Raw genomic sequence first — 25,948 nt, forward strand, 5'->3', positions numbered from 1 at the left:
AAATGGCAACGTCGACCGCATTGTTGGCGGGAGTATCGCTCCTGGACATATGCAGAGCAGCGACATTTACAAATGCACACACGTTTGCCAGACATTATTGTCTGGACACAGCGTGGAAAGCGGACATCGCAGTTGGACAAGCAGTTCTACGGCACCTATTTCACTAAGGTACCTCTCATGCTTTATCTATACTACTATTATAAAGTAAGAACTGGGAACCTTTGAGGCGGGTAAACTTGGGAACCACAGCACCAATGCAAACCCCTGATTCATCATTGTAATTCTCAGGGTCTGCAGATGGACATAGGCTATATAAAATAAAAAAAATATGTTAATTAAAAAATTTAAGATAAAAAAAAAGTAGTCCCTTGGAAGTAGCGCCGGCCGCGACCTGTGTGCTGACATCAGAAGCGTGGGGAGGAGCGGCGTACACGAGCGCAAGGAGAAGCGGCAGACATCAGCGTGGGGAGGAGCCGCGGACAGGCGGGGAGGAGCACTGCGGAGGACAGGCGGTCAGGAGCAGCGAACAGGCAGTGAGGAGCAGCGGACAGGGGGTGACGAGTGGCGGACAGGCGGTGAGGAACAGCGGACAGGCGGTGAGGAGCGACGGACAGGAGCGGTGAGGAGCGGTGGACTGAAGCGGTGAGGAGCGGAGGACAGGTGGTGAGGAGCAGCGGACAGGCGGTGAGGACCGGCGTACAGGCGGGGAGGAGCAGTGAGAAGCAGCGGACAGGCGGTGAGGAGCGGCGGACAGGCGGGGAGGAGCGTCGGCAGAGGTAGGTGAAGCAGCCGCGGGTGCCCTCACGGGGCGGGCGGGGCCCCTGAAGCCTGATTGCTCCCGGACAAGGTCGGGACGGGCTGCTAGTATTGTATATTTTGATTAGGTTGTCTGATGTATGCATTGTCGATTCTTGTTTCATATTTCATATTAACATGGTGTCAAACAAAAATATGCATATCTTTGTTTTTGGAGCAGCATAACTCATTATGATTTCTTAATATTAGGAAGCAGAGCTCTACAAAAAGGGGTCTATCCTACAAACGCTGTTTGGGTTAGGCACTGCTGACTATTCTGATACAAGCATGTGAATCTATGAAAGATTCAATACTGGAGAAAAACCTAGCTACTTACCTATACACTATGGTTCTCCAGTATTGATATCTTTCATAGATTCACATGCGGCCCGCCCACCTTCCCGTTTTTTAGCAGATAGACCACTTTTTATCTCTAGATGCATCTTTGGCTCACTCTTTGGGCTGGTTGGAAATCTGAGGTATGGTGACTCTGCTGGGGATTGTGATCTCAGGGCTGGCAGCTGATTGATTGGTGTTTAGACCACATAATAATGGTGATAAGCTACCAAACTACAAACTTCCCTATGGGTTTTCTATGAAGTTTTTTCTTTTACTGCTAAGGTTATTGTTTTACCGTGAGACTCCCACCATGACGACGGGGAAGATACAAGCATTTGAATCTATGAAAGATATCAATACTGGAGAACCATAGTGTACAGGTAAGTAACTAGTTATTTTCTGACTTTTGAGATGGTGATGACGATGGCTATAGGTTTCCTGACCCAACCGATGACCTGGGCCCAGCCTACCATGAGGACAGCTGGGAGATGCCAGCAGACTGGACGTGTCTTCAGATTCTGGCCTGGTATCGCCTCCGGGACCTGTTATGGAGGAAGGCACATCCTTCGCCATGGTGGTGAGGAAAATGGTGGAGGTCCTCAACCTGCAGCCTCCCTCCATCACTGTCAAGACCAACTGAGGTGCTTCAACCCTGGCCATCTCGTCCTCTGTGAAGCCCCTACTACCCCTCAATGAAGTCCCCACCTCACGGACATCCTCCTGCACAGATGTACCTGTGCATGGGATGATTGCCTGTCACCACTACCCCACACTTGTGGACCCAGCTTTCATCACCCAGCACCTCACCCTAAGAGCCTGATGGTGTAGCCCTCAGCTGGCAAAACTCTACTCTATTGCGTTTCCTACCACTCCAAAACAGGGAATCCAAGAAGCTGGACACTTTCAGGAAGAAAGGTTTCACTTTTAACAGCCTAGTATTGGGGTTAGTGAATACCGCATGTCTCTTCCGGGACTCATTTACACAAGTGCTCTTCATGGTTGTGGAGGAGGCCTGGGTCATACTGAACCACATCATACTTGATGGCCATGATGCAGCAAAGTTCACCATGCATTGTAGATTGGACACCTCTATATCGCTGGGCAGGGCCATCTCGTCCACAGTGGCACTCCTCCTCCACGCCTGGTTGACACCCGCTGACTTCTCAGGGGATATCCTGTAGTGTAGTTCCTATATTCCCAATAGGCTCTGCACATTGGAATAACATATGCTATAGTTTAAACGTAGGACTGAGGTCGACTAGGTATCTATCGTATATATTAGACTTAATTGTGAGTGCCAGCTAGCTCAGAGGTCACTAGAAACTTTCTCGAATTCACAAGAAGGGATTAGTTTCTGACAACCGCATAAACATGACAACTTTGTTTCCCAAGAATAAGAAATCAATCTCTAGAGTCGCGGAAACAATAGATGGCTATTTTACTCAGTCAATCGTGCATGCTTCGTTTCACCAGCGGTGCTGAGAAATAGAGAGATCAGCATTTTCAATTAAAAGTATTTATTGAACAGTCTTCTTTCTCGAGCATAAGAAATGTACTGCTACAATAGTAATACTGGTTATAAAGTACAATGCAAATAATACGATAAGTATCATAAAGTAGTACTGTAAAAGCATGACATGGTTTCTAAGCCATAATATACCTAAAACATATAATATACATACAGTGATAAAATAATGACTAAAAGTACTCAACTGGTGCTTCTAAAATATGCCTACCCCGGTGTACCTAACCTAAGTCTAGTACAAGGGAAGAAGTAAGTGAGGAGTAGTTTAGGTTTAGTATTTCTCTGCCAAGAATCTATCCAAGAATTCTCTAAGGGTTTAATCAGCTCTGTACCTTGGTTTAGAATAAAGGAGGTCTTGTATCTCTCTCTCAGGACTCGATCTCCCAGCAACCCACAAGGGTAGCCTGGAAACACTGGCGCTGGATTTCTCGGCAGGAGAAAAGACAGCATCTTTCAGTGCGTCAGCTGGAGGGTCGGCTTCCTTCGGCACTTGCTGCTGCAGGGCGTCGGGCAAGTAGTTAGTTGATCTTCTCCAAACCACTGTGTGTTTGTCTGGGCAAATGTAGGCATATTTATACTTTGAAGGTGCCAAGTTTGACGTATGATTGGACTCAGTTCTTCGAAAACTCCATGATTTCCTAGATAAATGAGTATTCAGGCAAGGGAAAGTCCCTAGCTGCTGAAGGTGGGTTTCTCTAAGAAATCGTTGTTGATTCTTGGAACTTACTGGAAGTAGCCATGCCGTATTTTGGCTGCATAGGCTCAGTCTAAATATGGTAATGATTTCTATGCCTATATAAGGATCGGATAATTTATACCTATATAAGGGCATGAATCGGGAAAATTACACTAGGGTCCTATATTCATTTACAACACCCACTCCACGATTTTAAGTTCAATAAAACTAAACGTATAAGCACTGAACATATCTAAGGCTAGTGTTTACAATCCCACCCGAATTACAAAATACAATTTGCATTTGAAAAGGCTTGTTTACATGAAACTAGTATAAATTGTATGAAAAACAGCTCTCGACAGATATGAAGCATAGTATGAGAGCATACATTCTAGCATAAAACATAACATTACATTCATGAAACGTCTCTTAAGTTTAGAGAAAAGAAACAGTCGAGAGTATCCCATAGCATAATATTTAAACTGTTTCGTTTTTTAGGACAAGGCCAAATATTGTCATTAGTAAGTTTTCAAAAGAAATCTTATTCTCTAAGAATAGTTCTACTTTAAGCAGATTACTCTGTGCCAACAAGTTCTATTTTGGAAAAAGTTCAAATTTGTTAGTCGGTTTGTTTTGAAAAACGATGGCCGAATTTCAGAGTTCAGGGAACGCTGTGTGAATTAATAAAAAGTTATTCTCGGTGTCAGGAGAAAACATCAGATTGTCTAGTCTGGCAAAGAAACCGTCTACCATAGTAGGCGAAAGTGGAACCACTTCAGTTAGCAGGTCGAAGGTGCATAGATGAGGATCATCGCCGTCAGCTTTTGATGCATTAGCAATGTCCGCAGTAGATGGTACCTGTGTGCCTGTAGTGTCACGTTTCTCACCCTCAGTTAGACTTGCCGGTGAGACTTCAATGAATGCCGTCATCAGAATTGGCAGCCGTTGGGGGCAACATGATGCATGAGTCGTTACCGGACCCAGCAAAGTATCAACATCCGCTGGTAGGACTGATGGAAGTGTAAGACAAATGTACAACACGCATTCCTTTTGCAAAGCAGGCATCGTAGAACAGGTAAGATGCAATCTTGCTAGATTGGTCTGAACAATAGAAACCAAGTTGTGTTCAGATCTCTTAAACAAGCCAAGCCAAGAATCTGTGTAATTCTTTCACGATACCTCATGGCAAGGAGGGCTTGTTCCATGGTAGTCTGGGTATCGCTGGTGACTGGACTTGCCATATCGGAGCAGAAGGAATAAAAATAGAATTCCTGCTACGAGTCCCAAGATGAGAGGCAGGCCGCCGAACACAGAGTGCACAAAATCTGGAAAAATGCAGAGGACTGCTTCAAATGGTGTTAACAGTCTCGAAAAAATCGTCTTAAATACATGTGCGATGCCACTGATATCAGACATATTTAAGATTTGACTTAACATTTCTGCGAAATGTACTGGGCAGTTTGTTGATAATAATGCAGGTATCTCTGCAGAAGTCCTTGCAACTTGCAGATCATACGTTTCTCTAGACGAGGTCAGTGGCATAGTTTTTTGTAAAAGAATGACTTTCATTCTGCTTAAAGTATCAATTCATATAGAAGAGATATTCAGTAAAGGCCATAACGCCGTCTCCCTTTCTGTCTTGCTCTTTGGATACAATACTTGCATACAACAAGTGACCCTGGTTGACACACTCACTAGATACGCTTTTCCTGGGAACATGCCACAACAGCTGTGGTCATTGAGCATAACGTAGCTGCCATTGGATAGCTGCCTGAAAATTGGTTCTATCACTGTGGAGGGTGAACCGTGCAGGTGGCAAGAACCTTCGCAGGCTCCGTGTAAATTAATACCTTGGCACAAAAGTGAACCGCTTAGTGAGTTCTTACCATTTTTACCACTAAGGAATACCTCCTTTCCCCCATTCCAACATTTGTGTGTGTATGGTAAAGTCCAGGTTGACTTAATGTATTCTTTACCCAACCTTTCATACAGGCCCGCTGGTATATGCTGTAGACCATACTGAAATTGGAAAATCGTCACTGGTATCGTGATGGCGCCATGTATTATCCATTCAATGACAGGCTTCTCAGAAACTGTCAATGGTAATCTTTCCAGTTTCTCAATGCTCAATGCTGTATAGTCTGCTCCTTTTTGTGCCAAAGAGATTTGTTTATCTTTAAGGTTAAACACAGTAAACAATGACGTGGTATTGATTAAACGCCATGGCATGTAGCCTGAACAGAGATTTTGTAACGTCCAGCCTAGCAGCATTATAGAACGTAATTGAGACTGGCCATGTTGTAACATTAGCAAGTCTTGCTCTATTATGTCAATTGCAGAGGATACAATGCTGTCCAAAGAATATATTCTGGAGGACAGAGTTCTTAACCCGTTGTTCACTACAGAAAGGCTTTTCTCAAAATTAATACGATCAATTTCTCATATTCTTTCTGCAGTTTCCATTTGCGTTATTTTCCAAGCTTCGTTGTACGCAGCCCATATACCGGCGTATATGAAACGTTTTTGACGTGGTTTACGAGGCCCCATTTAGAAATCTCGCAAATCATTGCCTTCTCTAAGTAAAGATAAGTGTTGTTTGATTTCTGGAAGTGTAGATTTATGTAGCAACTCAAGGCATAATTTTCCTACACTGTAAGTAGTTACTATCCCTGGTTGTTGTCTCTGGGAATATCTTGGATCTGACCTATTCACTGTGAACCCTTGTGTTTTGTTCAGGAATCTATATTGCCAGGTATTTGTGTCTGTGGGGCAGATTAACCATTTTTTCCAATCAGGATTAGTTCTGTTTTGTTGTAAAATCCGTTTTACGTCTACCTCCTCATCCGCTGTGTTATTACTGTCCGGTGCAGGCTTTGGTATGGACGGTTTATTTAAATCTTTTATCTTAGCTAGGCCAAGACAAGAAGTTTGTTGAACAGTGATATTTAAAAACATTATTTGTTCTGGTATGATGCAGGCCCTGAACAGGGCTTCTAAACCTTGCACCTGCCAATCTTTTGTGCCCCAGTCAGATTTTGTCTCAATGTTGTCTTTCCAATAAGTCAAAACCTAATGTAGGCAGCTGAGCATAAAAGTTTTCATAATAAATTTGTTTAGTATTGGTCAACATTGTTTTCATTCATGTCTTATTTATATTTTTAAAATAAAACGTTTCTGGATTTGTAACATTAAACCCTGAGAAGTACGGAACTTTTTCATTAAATGTTTTTGAGCTACCCCTTGGTGGCGTTGGACAATGTTCCCATTGATTATAAGTAAAAACATTCCTAGGGTTTGCAGATTTATGCAAATAATGGTGACCATAGTGATTAAAACAATACATTTGTTCATAACCTGATGAACCTTCTAGTTATTCATGTTCTGTAAATTTAGCTGACATTTCTAAATCTGTCATCGTGTTAATAACAGTTTCAAAGTCCCAATCATCAGAAAATGTGCTGGGTGATACAAAGTTACTCAAAGAAACCTTGAACTGGTGTGAAATCTTCCGCAGTTCCACCGGGCCATAGATGTCATAATCAGTTCTATCCCATGCTATACAACGAGGTATAGGAACGGCTGTGATGTTCACTGATGAGAGGTCTCTTCGTTCACAATGAGATGATTTGTGAGGTTTCAGGAGCTAGTTGATTTTCTTACTTGCTGTGTCCATTGTACTGTATTCTCCATCTATCATTTTTCCCTAGCTTAAAAAAAGAATGAGCCAGAGCAGGAGGAACAGTACACCTAACACAATCCAAAATTCAATCCATGGTGAAACCAGATATGTTTTTTCAAGTTGATGTAAGAGTTCTGTTATTTTTTCCTTGAAAGTTTTATTTACTGGCTTACCTTCAGGTTCACTGAGATGCTCAGAAAATGTATCAAAGTTGATGAAATAGCCAGAGGCAGTTCTGTCAATTGTTGGAATTGTATCAGGATTGTTATTAATCTTTAGAGTTGCTTCTTCCTTTGTCATATTTGTATAGTCAGAGGCTACATCATTGTAGACAGGAGTTTTTTGATGAACTTTTATTAGGGTCTCAAGAGGCACAAGTTCCATGGCTTTGTTGCATAGTCCTTCTTTTCTTACTGCAGGTTTATCAAAGGTGATAAGTCTTTCAGTTTGAACCTCTTGGATTGTAGCAAGATTTGGTTGTCTGCTACATCTTGGGAGTCCACTGGGCCTACTACTTATTATCGGCCACATGATGTGGTTTGACCAGGTCGATGGACACAACTCTGTTCTCCCTTTTACCAGCAAGGGGCGGTAGTAACACTGATCTTGTTCCGTGGATAGCTAAGACAGGTACTGCTTTTCTGTAAGAAGGCCCAAATTCCTTCTTTACCGCAATCTTTTCCCTGACTAGATCCCCAATCTTTGGAATCCAGACAGGTCTTTCAGGGACAGGTGGTTTTTCTTCAGTGGTTGTTGGCTTCTGTATCGTGCTAATCAGGTTTCTTCTTATTTCATTTAAGTCCTGTAAAACAGCCAAACGATCTTTGACATCAAAGGGTTTTTGTTCCACCACTGAAGTTTGACCATCGAGGTCCTCGATTATCATTCTAGTACCAAATAGTAATTCATATGGAGTGATTCCACCCAGAGAATCTCTTGGCAGATTGTTAAGACTCTGTTGGACACTTATTAGATGTTTGACCCACCCATCACCCGAACCTAATACCTTAGCTGTTATGGATTGCTTTATGTCACGTTGTTTCTTTCCACTACCGCATTACGCTCAGGATGGAAGGGACTGAATACCGCAATGCAATGCCCAAGCTAGCCATGGCCTCCTTGTAAGCTCGAGAGCTAAACGCAGGACCCTGGTCAGAATGTAGTGTGCCGATTGCGTATCTGCCGATATAGACTCGCAAATCCTTTATAACAGTTCTGGCGTCAGCCGAGCGCTGGGGCCACATCCAAATAAATCTTGTCCTAGTAGTTGTGGGACCTTGTACGTCTATGGCGACGTTAGCGTGTAGAAAGCCTGATGCTGTCTAACAATGGTGTCTGGACTGGGCTAGCTATACTGTAGTCAGGTACCTGGTGATCATCAAAGCTATGATATCTGTAACAGGTATCACAGTTTATTCCAAATTCGTAAACTTGGACACTCATTCCCGGCCACCAGTATATCTCTTCTAATTCTATTAAAGATTCTAAGATCCCTTTATGTCTCAGACCCTCACCAAATGTGCTTCGTGAACCAAAGCACCTCTCTCGTTCCTATTTTGGAATTACTCTGTCCCCCACTCCAGGGATTTGAGCAAAAGGAACGGAGTTTGCATCAATAATGTATGTTTTACCGAGTGGATAGTTTGCAGGTAACGCTGCATAACTACCTTCCATTGAGGCTTTGACTGCTAGCATTGTTTCACCGCCTATTACTGTTTTCGAGCGAGTGATTGTAGCTACGGAAGCCGTTTGCACAGCTGCCTTCGCGGCTTCATCAGCCAATGAATTCCCTGCAACGTGAAGGCCATCATGCTGATGACTCAGTGTATGAATCACGTGAGTCTTTTGTAGTTCTTTTTGCAAAAGAACTACTTGTTCCCAAAGCATTTTATGCTTGATTGTGCCACCTTTTGCATTTTTGAAACTGTTTCGAACCCAGTTCTACAAGTGCTTCTTGTAAGATTCAATGCTAAAATATGAATCGCACACTATGAGTGTGGGGAATTTGCGATCAGTATTTTCAAGCACAGTCTTGAAAGCCTGTAGTTCAGCTCGCTGAGCTGTACAGTCTCTGAGTGATTGAGTTTTAGTGACCATAGGTCTAAATTTACCTTTGCGCCAGCGACCATTAAAAATCACGCACGCAGCACTATAGGCTTGTTTACCCCCAATTGCGGCATGTGCTGATCCGACTGTATAGATTATACATCCGTAATGTTCTAGAGACAGAATCTCGGTCGGCAGAGGACATTCGTATTCGTATTGTAGGAATTCTTGTGTCTTCAAGTATGGGTCAAAGACGTATTCAACGGATGTAAAGCTTTAGCATTGAGAATGCTTGCTTTTGTCACTGCTTCTAAGGCAGGTACAGGTGTAACAATCATTATGTGTTTACCCTGTGCGAGAGCTCTCTCTTTTGCTACTGCAGTTCGAACCACTGTCAGAATTTTTTCTGTTGAAGATAATTTTATTTCAGCTTGTGTGTACAAGTGTGATTTGTATGCTATTGGTATCTTTTCACCTTCATTAAAGGTCAGGTATGTGAATCCGCATCTCCCTGGGATGATTCGGATTACCAGATTGCGCGCATTATTGCATGTTTCTAATTGTGTTTTTGCTAACATGTCTGTTTGCACGGAACACAAAATTTCTGTGTGTGTTTGAGTCCAATTAGTTGGTTTGAAATCAGGTTTGATTAATTCGTAGAGAGGTTTAACCCTTTCTGCGTAGTTTAGAACATAAGTTCTTCCAAACGTCAGGAAACCTAGAATTGACTGTAAGTTTTTCAGCGTCTTTGGAGGCTGGAGCAGTGCACATTTCTCTAGAAAGTTTGCTGCCAGGCTTTTGCTTTCACTTGAAAGTTCGTATCCTAAGAATAGGACACTGTGGTGGGCAATTCGTGATCTCTTAAAATTGAATTTATATCCTTCAGAAGTGAACCCAAGTATTGTGGTGTTCACTCTTTTCAAGTGTACGCCCAAATCATCGTCTCTAAGATAGATGTCATTGACATAAGATAATTCCTCATCATCGTATATTTGTAGTAACTCTGTTACTCTGGCTGAAAATAACTCTGGATTATTCTTAAATCCCTGGGGGGGACGGCAACAGTTTCGCTGTGTCCCCATGATTGAGAAAGCGGTCAACTGCCTGCTTTCAGGTGCGATGTTTTGACAGAAAAACCCATTTGAAATATCTTATGTGGTTTTATATTTTTTACGCATAATGTTAATTATCAGTACTGCACTGTGTGCATTTTGTACTGCAAATGTTTTGCAACATGAGTTTAAGTGTCTGTAATCCAAAACTAGACGATATGAATTGTCTGGTTTGGAGACAGGAAACAAAGGATTGTTCATTGACAAGGTGCATGTTTCAATCACCCCTTGGTATTCAAGTTGATTTAAAATCTCCCTTACTTGTTTTTTAGCTTCTTGGTTAACTGGATACTGCCTTTGTGCAGTAGGTTGATTTTTTAACTGGATTTTTTATGGTGAGGAGAGTCCTCATTCCATCCCACATGATTTATATATAATGCTGGAGCCTGGGCCACAGCCCATTTTCTGGCATACGTGTATTTTTTATGAATAGGAATATAATTTGAGAAGGCTGCCATAATTATCTCTTCGCCATGTGGGCACTCCCTGATACATTCCGGTGGCCAGTCTCGTTCAGCTAGAAGAATGTCATACCCCTTGGAAGGCTTATCCCAAAAGAGAGCTTTTATTTTCCTAGTTATGTCCCCCTCCATCCGTAGTGTTACTTCATATAACTTGTGGGGTACACTAACCCTGGTGTCGGCAGTTTCAACTTGAATGCATTCATTTAAGTCCACTGTCTCCAGATGATCCTTCAGGATCTTGCAAACTATGGTTACTTCTGCTGCGCTGTCTACCATTGTCTGGGCCCATTCCCCGTTCTTGAGTTGTGTCCTCAAGATCCTCGGCATGTCTGATCTTTACGCTTGCTACCTTCTTCTTGGTGAATTGAGTTTTCTTATTTTTTGGAACGTGCTGTTTTTCTTTGGACTTCTCACATTCCTCTTTCTGTTCTGACTGTCCTCTCCTCTCGGATTTCTGTGAGGAAGTCTGAAAGGTACGAGAGGAACGTGTATCAATATCTTGATATCTATCAGGTTTTCTTAAGTTATCCCTATTTCTGAGGTTGTACCTCTTTTCAGAGGGCTCCCGTTGGGGAGACCTACCTCCCCGTTGGGGAGATCTTCCTCTGGACTGAGAAAGTTTCTCTTTAGGAAGTGTCCGTTTAGTATTTTCCCACTTCTTTTTAGGAGTAGTGAGATTATTTTTAATAAAAAAATTCTGTTAGTTGTGGTTTTAATGGTTTCCCAACCAAACAATCTCTACCTAGTTCTTCAAAAGATTTTTCAATAATTCTTGCAAGCTCATATGGTTAGTCTGTTATGTCTGTTTCTTTTAGCTTTTGGCGGATTGCCACAGATGCTGCTTCACCTTTGATGCTGGCTAATAGTATAGCCGAGACCTGTTTGAAATCTTTCAGTAATTTCATACCAAGATTCAAGGCCAGTTCTGGACCATATTCATTTTGAATCTGTCTCAGAACGTCTGGTATTACCGCCATAGACGGAACACCATGTGTTTTTGTGTAAATTGAAGCAAAGACTGTCAATCAATCAATCAATCAATCAATCAATCAATCATCGAATTTATATAGCGCACTACTTACCCAGAGGGTCTCAAGGCGCTGGGGAGGGGGGGTCTGTTACTGCTCGAACAGCCAGGTCTTGAGTTGCTTCCTGAAGGCGAGGTGGTCCTGGGTCAGGCGAAGGTGGGTGGGGAGGGAGTTCCAAGTCTTGGCGGCGAGGTAGGAGAAGGACCGTCCCCCTGTGGTGGTTCTACGGATGCGGGGGACGGCGGCGAGGGCGTGGCTGGTCGAGCGAAGCTGGCGTTTGGGAGCGTAGAAGTTGAGGCGGCTGTTGAGGTATCCTGGGCCTTGGCTGTGTAGGGCTTTGTGTGTGTGGGTGAGGAGACAGAAGGTGATTCTTTTGTTGACCGGGAGCCAGTGCAGATCTCTCAGGTGTCCGGAGATGTGGCTGCGACGGGGGATGTCCAGGATGAGTCGTGCTGAGGCGTTCTGGATCCGCTGGAGTCTCTTCTGGAGTTTGGCGGTGGTTCCGGCGTAGAGGGTGTTGCCGTAGTCCAGACGGCTGGTGAGGTGTTCTATCAGGGAATACTGCCTCAATTTGAGTAACTTTTTGAGCTAACCAGAATGGAATTTGTTCCCTTTTTGCAGGCAATTTACCAATGACCGACTGTATAGTCTGTGGTGTAATTTTGTTTGTATTCCCCTGGTGAGGGGTGTGCTATGGAATCCTCACAGTAGGTTGGACTGTTAAGGTCCACATGACATATTGAACCAATTGTTTATGTATTTTAATTAACTGTTTTAGCTGTGCTAATAGTTCTCGACCTGTCATATTTTCTATGTCAGGATGTGGTGTATAGCTGGCTAGTACCGGCCATGTTGGTCCTGGTCTACCTAGTGGACCGAGCCTAGTAATGTGATTTTGATGTTGTAGGGCGCCTTTAAACCAGAGCTGATGCTCTTGGTAAGTTAATGGAATTTCAACGTCCTCGTAAGGAACATATTCCTTTGGAGGTTCCTCTAATTTGTAGTAGGTGAACTTGTGTGTCCCTCCATCTGCTGGAGGAAAGTGAATCCATGAATAGAACACTTCTGTCTGCCAATATTCATGTGCCTCTATAACAAAAATTACTCTACCACCTCTTGATACTCCATTATTTATGAGTTTGTAAGTTATAGATTTTCTTACATTTACCAGAATGATTATAGCATCCGGGTAATTCTGTAGGAGATTTCTGTCTTCTAAAACTGCTTGAGCTGCAGCTGCAGCTAATTCTTCGTCACTAAACATTATTTTACTGACTGAAGCGTTTGCAGAACAAGTTTCAAGGAGACAAAGATTAGGTGCACAATATTTTGGAACACTGTATCCTTCAACATTGAACAAACCAAAAACTAATACATAGGATTTTTCGTCCTCAGTTTTGGTGGATATTATCCTTTTACCCACTCCAGATGTCTTTTGGAGTTTTTTACGGGAAAAATGGGTCTGTGTGAAAAGCACGACTGAGTTACTCTAGTATCTAGCGTTAAATTATCGCCTTACCAAACAGTGGGCGCCATGTAATGTAGTTCCTATATTCCCAATAGGCTCTGCACATTGGAATAACATAGACTTTACTTTAGACGTAGGACTGAGGACGACTAGGTCTCTATCGTATATATTAGACTTAATTGTGAGTGCCAGCTAGCTCAGAGGTCACTAGAAACTTTCTTGAATTCACAAGAAGGAATTAGTTTCTGACAACCTCATAAACATGACAACTTTGTTTCCAAAGAATAAGAAATCAATCTCTAGAGTCGTGGAAACAATAGATGGCTATTTTACTCAGTCAATCGTGCATGCTTCATTTCACCAGCAGTGCTGAGAAATAGAGAGATGGGCGTTTTCAATAAAAAGTATTTATTGAACAGTCTTCTTTCTCGAGCATAAGAAATGTACTGCTACAATCGTAATACTGGTTATAAAGTACCATGCATATAATACGATAAGTATTATAAATTAGTACTGTAAAAGCATGATATGGTTTCTAAGACATAAAATACCTTAAACATACAAAATACATACAGTGATAAAATAATGACTAAAAGTACTCAACTGGTGCTTCTAAAATATGCCTACCCCGGTGTACCTAACCTAAGTCTAGTACAAGGGAAGAAGTAAGTGAGGAGTAGTTTAGGTTTAGTATTTCTCTGCCAAGAATCTATCCAAGAATTCTCTAAGGGTCTAATCAGCTCCGTACCTTGGTTTAGAATGAAGGAGGTCTTGTATCTCTCTCTCAGGACTCGATTTCCCAGCAACCCGCAAGGGTAGCCTGGAAACACTGGAGCTGGATTTCTCGGCAGGAGAAAAGACAGCGTCTCTCAGTGCGTCAGCTGGAGGGTCGGCTTCCTTCGGCACTTGCTGCTGCAGGGGGTCGGACAAGTAGTTAGTCGATCTGCTCCAAACCACTGTGTGTTTGTCTGGGCAAATGTAGGCATATTTATACTTTGAAAGTGCCGAATTTGACGTATGATTGGACTTAATAACGTCATCAAAGACTCAGTTCTTCGAAAACTCCATGATTTCCTAGATAAATTAGGGAAGTCCCTAGCTGCTGAAGGCGGGTTTCTCTAAGAAATCGTTGTTGATTCTTGAAATTTGTGGAAGTAGCCATGCCATATTTGGGCTACATGGGCTCAGTCTAAATATGGTAATGATTTCTATGCCTATATAAGGATCGGATAATTTATACCTATATAAGGGCATGAATCGGGAAAATTACACTAGGGTACTAGTTTCATTTACAACTGTCCAGTCTGCATTGATGAACATGCACCTTGATGGTTCCTGCCTATTTGGTGGAAAGGTTGATACAGTGCTTCAGTGCTTCAAGGAGAGTCGGCCACTGCTAGGTCATTGGGCACCTCCACGGCACTGTGACAACTGCACTCTTCCTTTCACCCATTTTGGGCTCCCCACGGCATCCACAATATCAACTGTACTCCAAAGGCCATCAGGCTTCCCAGTTCTTTTGTGGCCAATGACGTGGTTCCCACAGAGGAGGTGGGACTCAGAGCCAGCATACTGTCCAATCCCCACCCCTCCAGCTGCTGTAGTCTCCAAGCCCCTTTAGCATGGCCTCAACACAGCACGGTCACCCTGGAAGCGTCAGGATGAGGCACCACCTGTCCTAATGTTGAAACAAAACATCACACAAGCAGGTGTTTCAAATTGTCCGACAGGGTTACTCTCTGCCATGTTTGGAAAAACTGCCATCTATGCCCCCATTGTCAGCTCGACTGATGGTAGACCATCTCTCCTTGTTACGTGAGGAGCCATTGAGAGTGCACCAGCATCAGAAGTAAGTTGTGGTTGGTGTTCTCCCAACTTTCTGGTGTTGAGAAAATATAAAGGTCTCCATCCTATCCTAAATCTTCACCCTTTCAACACCTTCCTGCAAAGGAAGAAACTAAAAATGCTCCCCATGGCCCAGGTCTTGTCTGCCATGTATCCCAGAGAATGAATGGTATTGTTGTATCTCCAGGACATGTATTTCCACATTCCTGCAGGCCCACAGGCGTAACCTGCAACTTACTGAAGGCCAACAGCATTTCCAGTTCGCTGTGCCCCTTTTTGGGCTCACTATTGTCCCTCAGGTGTTCACAAGAGTGATGGTGGTGGTTGCAGCACAGCTTCAGAGGTCCGGGGTTCCAGTTTTTCCATCCCTTGGCGACTGGCTTCAGCAGGCGGGTTCGGCACAGGCAGTTGTCGCCCATCTCCAGATTACAGCGAACCTCACCCGTTTGTTAGGGTTCATTGTCAATGTGCCGAAGTCACATTTGACTCCTTCTCAAAAGCTCCCCATTATCAGAGCAATTTTGGGCATTGTTACCCTTCAGAGTGGAGAGTGGAGAGTTCAGGAGTTTTAGACTATGATGCCAATGTTTTATCCTAAAACCTGGATCTCAGTGAGACTTAACTCTGAGGCTAATGGTTCTGATGGCCTCCTGCATCCTGCTAGCAAAGTACGCCAGGTGGCCCACTCAGGCTCTGCAGTGGGACCTAAAGTCCCAGTGGGCACAGCACGACGGTATTCTCGCTGACTTGGTCCGTATTTGGGAGGACACTGTAAAAGACCTGCAGTTGTGGTTGCTGGATCGCAATTGGGTCATCTGCAGACTCCTCTCTCTTCCCCACCCAGAGCTGACAGTGGTCACCGATGCATCACTTCTGGGATAGGGCAACCATTAGAGTACTCTAGTCTCTGGTAGAGGTACAGCTCCACATCAACCTTCTAGAGCTGAGGGCTGTCCCCTTGGTGTTGAAAGTCTTCCTACCATCAATAACGTGAAGGGTGGTCCAGGTGTTCACAGGCAACACCACTGCCATGTGGTACTTCCACTAGCAAGGTGGACATGGCTGGAACGCCAGTAAATGTTCCCGGTTGTACAACACTTGGTGGTATCTCTGAATGCCAAGGCAGATGAACTCAGCCGTCAATGCCTTGCGGTTGATGAATGGTGTCTGCTCCTGGAGGTGGTGCAGGGCAGGTTCATGCACCCGAACCTGTATACTCACTATCTTCAAGCTTGGAGGTTGAGCAGCAACAGCTGATTGTTTTCAGTCTTCCTTCTGAAATCTGCAATGTTGTTCTAGCGACAAGGCATCAGTCAACAGAAATTGTTTACGCTGGCTGCTGGGACAAGTTTGTGGCTTGGTGCTCCTCATGATAAGTTGATTCAAATTCTGCCTCCCTGTCAGAGATACTGTTGTTTGTGTTGTCTTTAGCCCAGCAGGGCCTTGCCTTTGACACTGTTAACGGTTCCCTTTCTGCTATTGCATCTTTTTTGCAGTTGCAGGATCAGCCATTCCTGTTTAAGTCACCGGTTATGACACGTTTTCTTAGGGGCTTACATCGTCTGTTCCTACCTACCTCTTTTGTTGTATACAGGCGGGACCTTAAATTGGCCTTAACATACAGTATGTGTTCCCCATTCAAAAAACATGCATAGCCGCCCTCTGACACTTCTGACGCTTAAGTCTTTTTAGTGGCAATGACCTCAAGCTCATTTTATTAACACCTTGTACAACATTTTCTGCCCAGACAAACTGGTTCTTTGAACTCGTGCCTCTTTTCTGCCGAAAGCGGGGACTCCTTTGCATGTCGGCTAAATCATCATGCTGCTGACATTTTACTCTCCACCTCATCCTTCCAAGGAAGAGGGAATACTCTATTATATCATATCAAACTTTATTTCGGCAATTTGACCCATGAAAGTTATGCATAAAAGTGCACACATTCTGACCAATGAGGAAGTGTTTGGACATTTAAATAGGTGAAGTTTTGAAGCCTCCTGTTATTTAGGCATCTGAAGAAGGCCTTTACAGGCCGGAATGCATTATGCCGTTTCCTCCAATTAAAGGTGTTTCCCAGCGATCCCCCGGGTGGCCTCTGCTCTTTTCCTGGAGAGAGTGTGGTTGGACATTAAAATAGAATTACAGCTAGGAAGACAAAACTGTAAAAAAATTAAAGGTATACACATTTCCAGTCAGAAGTAGGAACAAACTTAATTCTTGCGGTCAGTATCCAAGTGTCCAGATTTGATAGAAAACAATCTCGATTGCAAGAGGGATCATACAGATGGACAAAGTACATAGTGCAAGAGTGTAAAATGTATAGTTGTGCATGTAGTAGCCTAAATGAGCAGCAGATGGAAGACAATCTTAGCAACCAATAGAAATGGGCATTTATGATGCAGGGTGGTTCATATAAAAATGCACAATGCATAATTTTGCTTATAGAAATCTCAGTAGGCAGCAGATTGGTAACAGTCTCAGTGAGACAGGGTGTTTCTAGTACAAAATGATTTGTGCAGTAAAATGGATTCAGAATTCAATAGTAAAAAGCACAAGATAAACATGAAATACATAATGTAATGTGCTAGATCCATTATTAGCCGATAAATTAACAATAAGCCCAGCACAGCTGGTACAGCAATAGCATAGTGTAGCATTCACAGTAGTCGATGATACATGTGCTATTGAGCTTGTGTCCTAGGTTCAACAATCTACCATTAGGCAAGAAGGAAAGGACGCTGAGGACAGACCAACTCTATGGGTCAGATCCTTAAGCGCCGAGACACCCTGGGTAATTGCGCGCTATACAAATTGCTAAAACATAAACATAGAGTATTAGCGTCTGCGCTGGTGTTAGAAGGAAGGAATTATTAATTCACGCCTCAATAGCCATGCCATGCCCAAGAATTGTGTGCCACTGTACAAACAAAAAGCAAGGTTGGATCATTCCTCAGGATCATGATAGTTCAATATGTCTCGCAGTGCCACTTTGGGCACAGACTGGTCATAACCAACATTGTCTTAATCTTTCATATGTAGGATAGGCAAACAAGAAGTGAGCAACAGATTCCCTCGAGGTCTTGAACTGGGCAGGTCAAGGGTGACTCAGTGGAAGCCTACCATTTTGCTGAAAATGAGATAAGAGGAAGTTCCAAACCTGATCTGTATGTAGAGCTCTCTGTAAGTGGGACTGACAATGAGATCTAAGTAATGTGCATAGAAGCTGGAAAGCTTGAACATGGTGAGTTTGAGGGTCAATGAGCCCCTTGTTAGATGGATGTCTGCATTCTGGGTAACCCAGTGCCACTATAGCTCATTGATGTTTTCCTTGGAGGATAAGTTAGTAGTAAGGGGGGACAAACTAGTTACTCGAACTCATGCTTTGGTATGTATTCTAAGGTGAAGAATCTGAAGTTAGATGATTTTATTAGAAGAACAAGTTACCTTTGGTAATGCTTTTTCTGGTAGAGACTCGATTTAACTGCAAATTCCTCTCCGACCCTCCCATCCTTACCATCCCAGAACTTGGCTCTTCACCTAACAAATTCAGTTAGATACTGCACACTGGTCAAAAAATCATTCTGATGTGGCTCCGTGTTTTAGGGGCAGAAATTATCACAAAAGTAGCTGATGCCTGCTCACCGAGACTCTGCCAACGTCAAAGCAGAGCTGCCAACGCCACACAAAGGTACTGCTCAAGGTTTTCCAGATCCAGTCTGATGCCCTGGGAATGTTCTAAGGGGAAGAATCTGCAGTAGGATAGAGTCTCCACCAGAAAAGTGTTACAGCTTCTTTAGATTGAGGAACTTTACCATTCAAACTTCATCTCTCATTGAGGTGGTATTCTCTTTTTTCTGATTTGATGCCCATGTTCTTAGACTGCTTAGTGGTTTTACAGATTATGGCAGCACATTCTACATGCTCTATTTCCCCAACATCAGATAGCAGAGGCTCTAAGTTTTTTTGTCTTATTTACGTGGTGCATGTAGTGAGGGTATTAATTGCTTCTTTGTACATTTCTTCATTATCTTTTAGTTTCCCTTTAGGATTCATATTAGTTCTGTGTTCCATTTTCTGTTCACAACACAAAGAAGAAAGCCGATTTCACAATAATATTTAATGAGGATCTTAGTGTAGCTTATTGTTTACAAATAAACAAATAGCAAAACAGTGAGTCAGTCACACTAAATATATCTTGCAGAAATCTACAGATACTGAAATCGAGGTAGAACAGTGATCAGTTACGCCTTTTTAGTACAATATTACTTGGATGTACATTAAAAAAAAGCAATGGAGACCCCGCGTACAATACATATAACATATACATTAACTATTACAAAAAGAGAAAGCGAGTGAACAATAGAAAAGAAAATACAGCAAGAGGCCTTGAAGCTGTTTCTCAGACTCCATCAACAAGAGAAGCATGATTCTCTGTTCCCATAGAGTCGGTCTCTTCGATGGTAAAGTTCTTCGTTGTGTTGTAAATATTTATTTACCCATGTCCCTTGTGCTATTTATTGGGTGCACCAGGTATTATTTTCTGCTCTCAGCCTGCTTATTTGTAAATCGATGTAGGCCTTTTCTATCTGAAGAAACTGATGGCCTAGGCACAGTTTGAGTTCCAATCCTGCAATTGAAAATTAGTGCTCCACACAAAATGTGTATTTTCCAATTATGAGTCTTGATTTTGAGGTATTTAGACTATCTCACTCTGAAATGTTTAGATGTTCATGAAAGGTTGAATAGCCCCTGCTATTGTGTGCTGTGTGCTGCTTCCAAGTAATGGACCTCCCCATGACTTTTAGCACAGGTGATTAATTTTTTAAGAAGACTCTCTGTTAAAGATCTGCAAAAGACTCTTTAGCCAACTTTCCTAACGTTACCAGCCATACTATACTGGTAGCTGTAAACACAAGTGAATTCTTCATGACAAAGAAAATGTAAGTAGTATGGCCAGGAATGAATGCTAGCCAAAACCTTACAGCATGCTGTCGCATGTCCCAGAATACTTCAACCAAAGAATGGCCAAGTTGGAGAATGGAGACTCTTTCAAGTATTTTCTGAAAGTTGTGCTGGTAGTGGGCATACTCGAAGATGCACTTTTCACTGGTGAGTCTGTTGGTTGTCTAGGAAGTCGGATTCTAACCTCTGAAATCCCCCACTTTTGTCTTTCTTTTGAATCTATCCTGTGGTATGGAATCCCCAACAGAATCTCAACCACTGTCACCTCTAAGTTAAAATAGATTTGAGCTGTTATTTCCAGTGCCCACCTTTTAAAATAAAATAATCTGCTGTGGAGCTGGGGTAGGGGGTTTGAGCCTGTTGCAAGTGAACATACGTGCATACTTGTGTGCATATGTGTAGGTTAAACTATGGAGACTGTTGTCTGACTAAGTCTTACATTTGCACCCAGGTAGCAGTGTGAGAGGTGGAGCCCAGGATAAAATTAATATGGTTTGATTTGATTTGATTGCAGATCAAGAGGGACTGTACAATCCCATTTTGTTATAATGTAATATTTATTAGGCTTTTCATTGTGTAATTCGAGATTGGGATGTGATACAAAGATCAGGGTAAATTCTTTTTGCCCAAATTAGTGGCACCGGAATCCAAAATTAAGTCTGTTTTGATGTATGTGGATTCCTTGGCATATATCATAAACTGGCATATTTTTCTGAGTCAGCCTTAATCCGGATTATGCTTTGAGCTGCCTGGTTAGGAGACTTCTTCTGCTCAGGCTGGCAAACCAAAGATCCCTAAACACCATAGACCCATCAAAGGGAGATTAGGCTTTTGCTGAAAGAGAAGGGGGATGCGGTAGGTATTTCCAAAGTGGTTAGTCGCAGCTCTCTGTGTTGTAATTTAATATGTGTTTGTAGGGCTTGCTACATTCGGGAGGGTGTCCTGGTGCTGTGCAGGTGAGGAGTCTAGCATCGAGGGCAGAGTCATTTGAAGAGACAGGTCTTCGGCTTCTAGTGTAGAGAGAGGTTGTTTCACACTTTAGGAGGGATGTATGAGATGGCTCGGCCTCCGGTTCTGTGTGTGCGTGATATGTGTGTGACTGAGGAGCGATGCCTGGAAGGTTGATGGCAAGAGATATGGTTTTTAAGGTAGGCTGAGCGTGTGTTCTGTAGTGCTTTGAATGTGTGGGTGAGGAGTTTGAACCTTGTGCACTTGTGCATTGGGAGCCAGTGGACCTCCCTCGGGTATGATGTGATATGTGTTCTGCATGGAGGTTGAGGATGAGTCTAACTGCTGCGTTTTGTGGAGGGTTTGTAATATTCTGTGAGATGTTTGGTGGCTCTAGCGTAGCGAGAGTTCCCGTAGTCCAACCTGCTGGTGATAAGTATGTGGGTGATGGTCTTTCTGGTGTGATTGACGTGGAGGATGTTCCCCCATGGCACAGAGAGGACAAGAGACCTATGGCTCCACTAGCCTAACAATTGGAGAGAGCTGTTTTTCATCAATTGTCTGTTATTGTTGAGTTCAGCAATGTGTTGTATTCCCTTTAAGTTGTTTTTTGCCCAGAGGCAGCATCAAGGTAGTGGTGATCTCAGAATTACATGATCTGCAGTGGCGCACACATGCCAGCATTCCTGCGGCACTAAATTTATTGGACCTGTCAGCGACCTTCGATACTGTTAACTATTCGATGTCATTAGACTGACAAGGAGATAACGGTATCATAGGCCAGGTCTGGTCCTGTTTACTCAGCTTTTTGTCTAACAGGACATTTCAAATCAATGCTGGCGCTTGCTGCATTTCGCTCACTATCTTGCGGGGTCTCCCATGAGTCAATTCTGTCCCCTCTGCTCTTAAACATACTTGGTCTCCCTTTCCCAGCTGATCCAGTCATGTGGGGTTGGATTTTCAAAGATTCTGATGCTGTAGCTGTCTAGTTCCTGGCCTGTATGTTTTACGTTCAACAGTGGATTCCCAGTAACCACCCGAAGTTAAACTGGAGAAAAATGAAGGTTCTCATCCCTATGCGACCATCATCCACTCGTACTTTTTTCAACTCAGAAACTGAAAGGGATCCTCTGCCGCTTCTCGTTTTCCCGTAGTGAGGATTTTGAATACATACATTTCCTCATGCCTAGGTTACTGCAATGCTGTATATCTTGATTTCCCCTTGTACAAGATTCATATACTTCAAATGTTCCAGAATCATCCTACCAGGCTGGCACTGGTAGCATATTTCACATTCATAGACCTACCTTCATCTGCGTCCAGTGAAGGAATGTGTCCTGTTTAAATCACTCTGCATAATAATGCTTTACACCTCTTAGTGCACTTTTCTTGGCAATAGGGCCTCCTCAAAACAGGTATCTGCTGCTTTCCAGCCCTGTGGAAGAGAAAGATGCGGGCTGGAGGAGAACACAGCACCAGAGGAAGCTGCCCACCCCCCCCCCCCCCCCCCCCCCTCAGCTCCTGCAACCTATGTCATATACAACATAGGAGCTGGCTGCTGTGCAGCCCTGGAGATCTTTTGCCTGGTGTCTCCTGGAAGGGCAGGTGGACCGCTCGCAAACGTAGATCACCAGCAGTGTGGCTGCATCAAAGTAAAGGCCACTGGGGAAAACGAAAAGTATTTCCCAGCCATGGCGGCATCAAGGGATCACTGCAGTAGCACTCCAAAAGACCTTGCAAGGGCAAAATGTGCATATTTTACCATGGGTGCCCAGTAGCCAGCAGGGCATTCACAGAGTGCTGTCATTGGGTCTGCGGCTGTCTGGAGCCATGACAAGCTCTAAGAAGCCGCCTTCAACACAGAGAAAATTGCATTTCGTAAATATCATTGGAGAGTTAATGCATGGCCTAGAGAAGGTGAGCTCTTCGTTAATCCACTCCGAGGGCTGAGCTATTGTAAAGCTCGTGGAGTATATTGGACTTTGTCTGTTGAGGATCTTGAGAAGTACCTGAACAATTGGTATAAAAACAAGACTTGTGCATCAGGCCTTATTTTTATGAATTGAAATCAATGTCAAAGCCTGTGGGTTTGTTTTGTTTACAATGAATAGCAAATGTCTTATCGATAGTGCTAAAGCCAGTAGGCTTACGGTATTGAAGGTATTCTTGATTGTCAAATGCTGAAGGCCTGATATTGTGCTTGTGAACACCGTGACGAAGTCTGAAGGCATTGTAGTGACAGTACTCTACAAACCAGACCGCTACTACATGCTCAGCAGTCTCCAACATCTGAAGCAATTGTTCTTCTTGCCACTTGCCCAATGAAAATAGCATTGATACACCTCTTCCAGGTTTGTCACAATTACGGGCGCCATCACCGTGTTCCTGCTCCATCCTTCTATCCTGTCAGCCTTTGTTATATGGCCATTTGACAACCTGCAAGTTTGTTCACTCCCCAGAGCTTCTACAATCTCCACCTGTAGATTCGGGTACTTGTTGAACAGTGTGTCCTGAAGTCAGGTACACACTGAGCATGGTAACGTGTCCAGTCATGTTGAACGAAACACACGTGTAACCAGGACAGCTACTTAATTGTAGCCTACCGCTTATTTCCACTTTTATGTCCAAAACAATGCTTGTTGTCCCTTTTCCTTGAAGGTACCCAATTGCCATCCCAATCAGATTTGATGGAGTAATAGGCTAGAAAGTAAATGTTGTTGCTTGGGCAGTAGTTGAGTGGGCTTGGTTATGTAGCTTTTGTAAGTAGGGATGTGAATGCCACAGCATCTCAACTGCTTTAGAACATCTTGGTAATCTTTATTATCCTCAACTATAACAAGCTTGGTGCTTTTGTAGATTAATCAATTTCAGATTTGTCTGTGCCTTGGTCTTTCTTGTTCAGGTCCATGAGCCTGTAACTGAGAGACCCTAGTCATTGGCGCGATGTACAAAGGCCCCCTCTGGCATCGATTCCGAAGTGCCTCTTGTTAAAGGTGACTAAAGCTACCATCTGGTTACTGTGTATTGATTCACACTACAGTTATGTTGTTGGTAATAATTAGAGCTCTGAGAAGGTTGGATTCTTCCGACTTTTGAAACATTTTTAGCCTCCTCATCTGAGCCTCCATCCAAGGCTTCTAGGCTGCTTTAGGAGAGTAGTAATGGGGTAGTAACCTGTATGCTACCTATGCTTTCCTTACCTACAGTCATTAGAACTCCAAGGCGTGATGTGTACATGTTTTCTGCTCACTCCTTACTTTCTGATGGCTCTTGTGGCAGCCTTGACTTCTGCTGGAACAGATTGCCTGGAACCCATCAAAGAATACTGAATGAATATCGAGAGTAAATAGATATAGCATCTAATGAGGGTAGGTAAAGTGTTCATTACTAGTCTCATACTCTGATGGTGGGAACCCTAGGAGAGAGGGAAATAAATCTGTGTACAAATAAATATAACGGACACCATTCAGGATCTTAAGATACAAGTACATAACTAAATAATTTTATACAGAAATGACGCATGCGCCTAGAAACCCTATTGGGTGATTGGCGCACTTTATAAATCCAAATTGATTGATTGATTGAATGATTATTGATGCAAAACAACAACTGTATAGACAAACACTACCCTGGGAACCTGACCATTTACGATTCACTCGCTGAAGGGGGCTTATAAAGAATATTGTCATAGATGTTTGGTGGATCTCTGCTTCTGGAAGGGTAGCTAACATGTATATGCCCAGATTAAAAATTGAAAAACATTGACATGGGCAGCCATGTTTATTTCCATAACAAACACTTCACTTTTGTTCATTCTACTTTTATCATTTTAAAAGTAGCAATTAGGAGCAATCTGGAGGAGATCCCAGGTGCATGGAGGTAACAAAGTGCCACGTTAGCTAGAGTTTTGACTCCTGTCGAAGCTTGTACCATGAAGTGCCCTTAGGTGGCATCAGCTTTGGCATGCACATGGTTCAGCGCTGTTGAGCAAAAGAAGGGACCCCCACTTATGTTCTGGTCCAGCTCCCTCTCCAGAGCCTGATTCCTATTGTACTCAAACAAATGACCATATACCCTCTACCTTGCTACAGCAAACGTGTTTCCACTTGTTCACTTCACTTGTGTCTCTTCCTCCTCTGTCTTTTGGAGATAGATAAAGTCAGCAGACTGTGCAGCTAAAAATTCACCTATGCGTCTTGGAGACATATCTGCTGGTGCCACCTACAAGAACGCCGTGATAAAAGCTTGTAAATCAGTCCAGATGCTTCACTGGGCGTATTCATAGTGTCAGTGTTTTTGGTCCCCTCATAACGTTTCGCTTTTCACGGTTATAGTTGCAGAGACTGGAAAAAGTCCTCGATCCAATGGCAGGAGGAACAGGTCCAAAATTGGAAGGGGATCCTCAGATGGGCCTGCAGTTAGCTTTCCTCAGGTAAATGAGTCTGTGCTCCACAGTCATCGAAGTGTCATGAAGTGTGCTTGTGTGTGCCGGTGGGGACTGAGCGCTTGTATGCTTGTGGGTCTGTTGCTGTTGAACATATGTTTAACTGCCTTGCTAGGTGAGTGAGGACCGGGCTGTAGATGGTTGTTTGTCCATTGCTACATGCATGCATGTTTGTATGTCTGTTCCAAATACAGATCCCTATTCCCAAGTCAGTGGTAAGGGTGGAAATGAGTAGACAAGTACCAATCAAATATTCTACACAGTCCCATTTGCAGTCACCTGCACAGCATACTAAGGAAGGACTAGGCCTTTATCACCACTGCTCAAGGTCACCTGAGAGACCAAACAAGCAGCTACCTTTTGGTGTGTGAGATCACTGTGAATGCAGTGAAATGAAGTCCCCCATATATCACTGGCTCCTGGCTGCTTTTATTGACTCTGATCACGAATCCTGGAGTGGTGGGAAAGAGCAGTATCTATTGATGATGAGTGTGTAGTACTGCAGGCCTGAAGCCACCTGATGTAACCTCATGGACTGGTAGTGAAGGGAGAGCCCTCCTGCTGGAGTGTCGGATGCTCTTTACCTTTACCAGATATCCTGGTGATGAACAATGGAA

The 25,948-nt window shown here is 43.3% G+C and overlaps 1 protein-coding gene across 1 annotated transcript in view; it reads left to right on the forward strand.

Annotated features, from left to right (window-relative positions):
• The window catches only part of QRICH2 (glutamine rich 2), a 433,653-nt gene that overhangs the window by 206,318 nt on the left and 201,387 nt on the right, over positions 1 to 25,948 (forward strand). Inside the window, exon 7 of the mRNA XM_086930698.1 lies at positions 25,222 to 25,319. Within this exon, the coding sequence (XP_086786824.1) occupies positions 25,222 to 25,319 (98 nt within the window). The remainder of the gene's footprint in view (positions 1 to 25,221; positions 25,320 to 25,948) is intronic.

This window comes from Lissotriton vulgaris, chromosome 7, assembly GCF_964263255.1.
Source record: "Lissotriton vulgaris chromosome 7, aLisVul1.2, whole genome shotgun sequence".
Classification (NCBI taxonomy): domain Eukaryota; kingdom Metazoa; phylum Chordata; class Amphibia; order Caudata; family Salamandridae; genus Lissotriton; species Lissotriton vulgaris.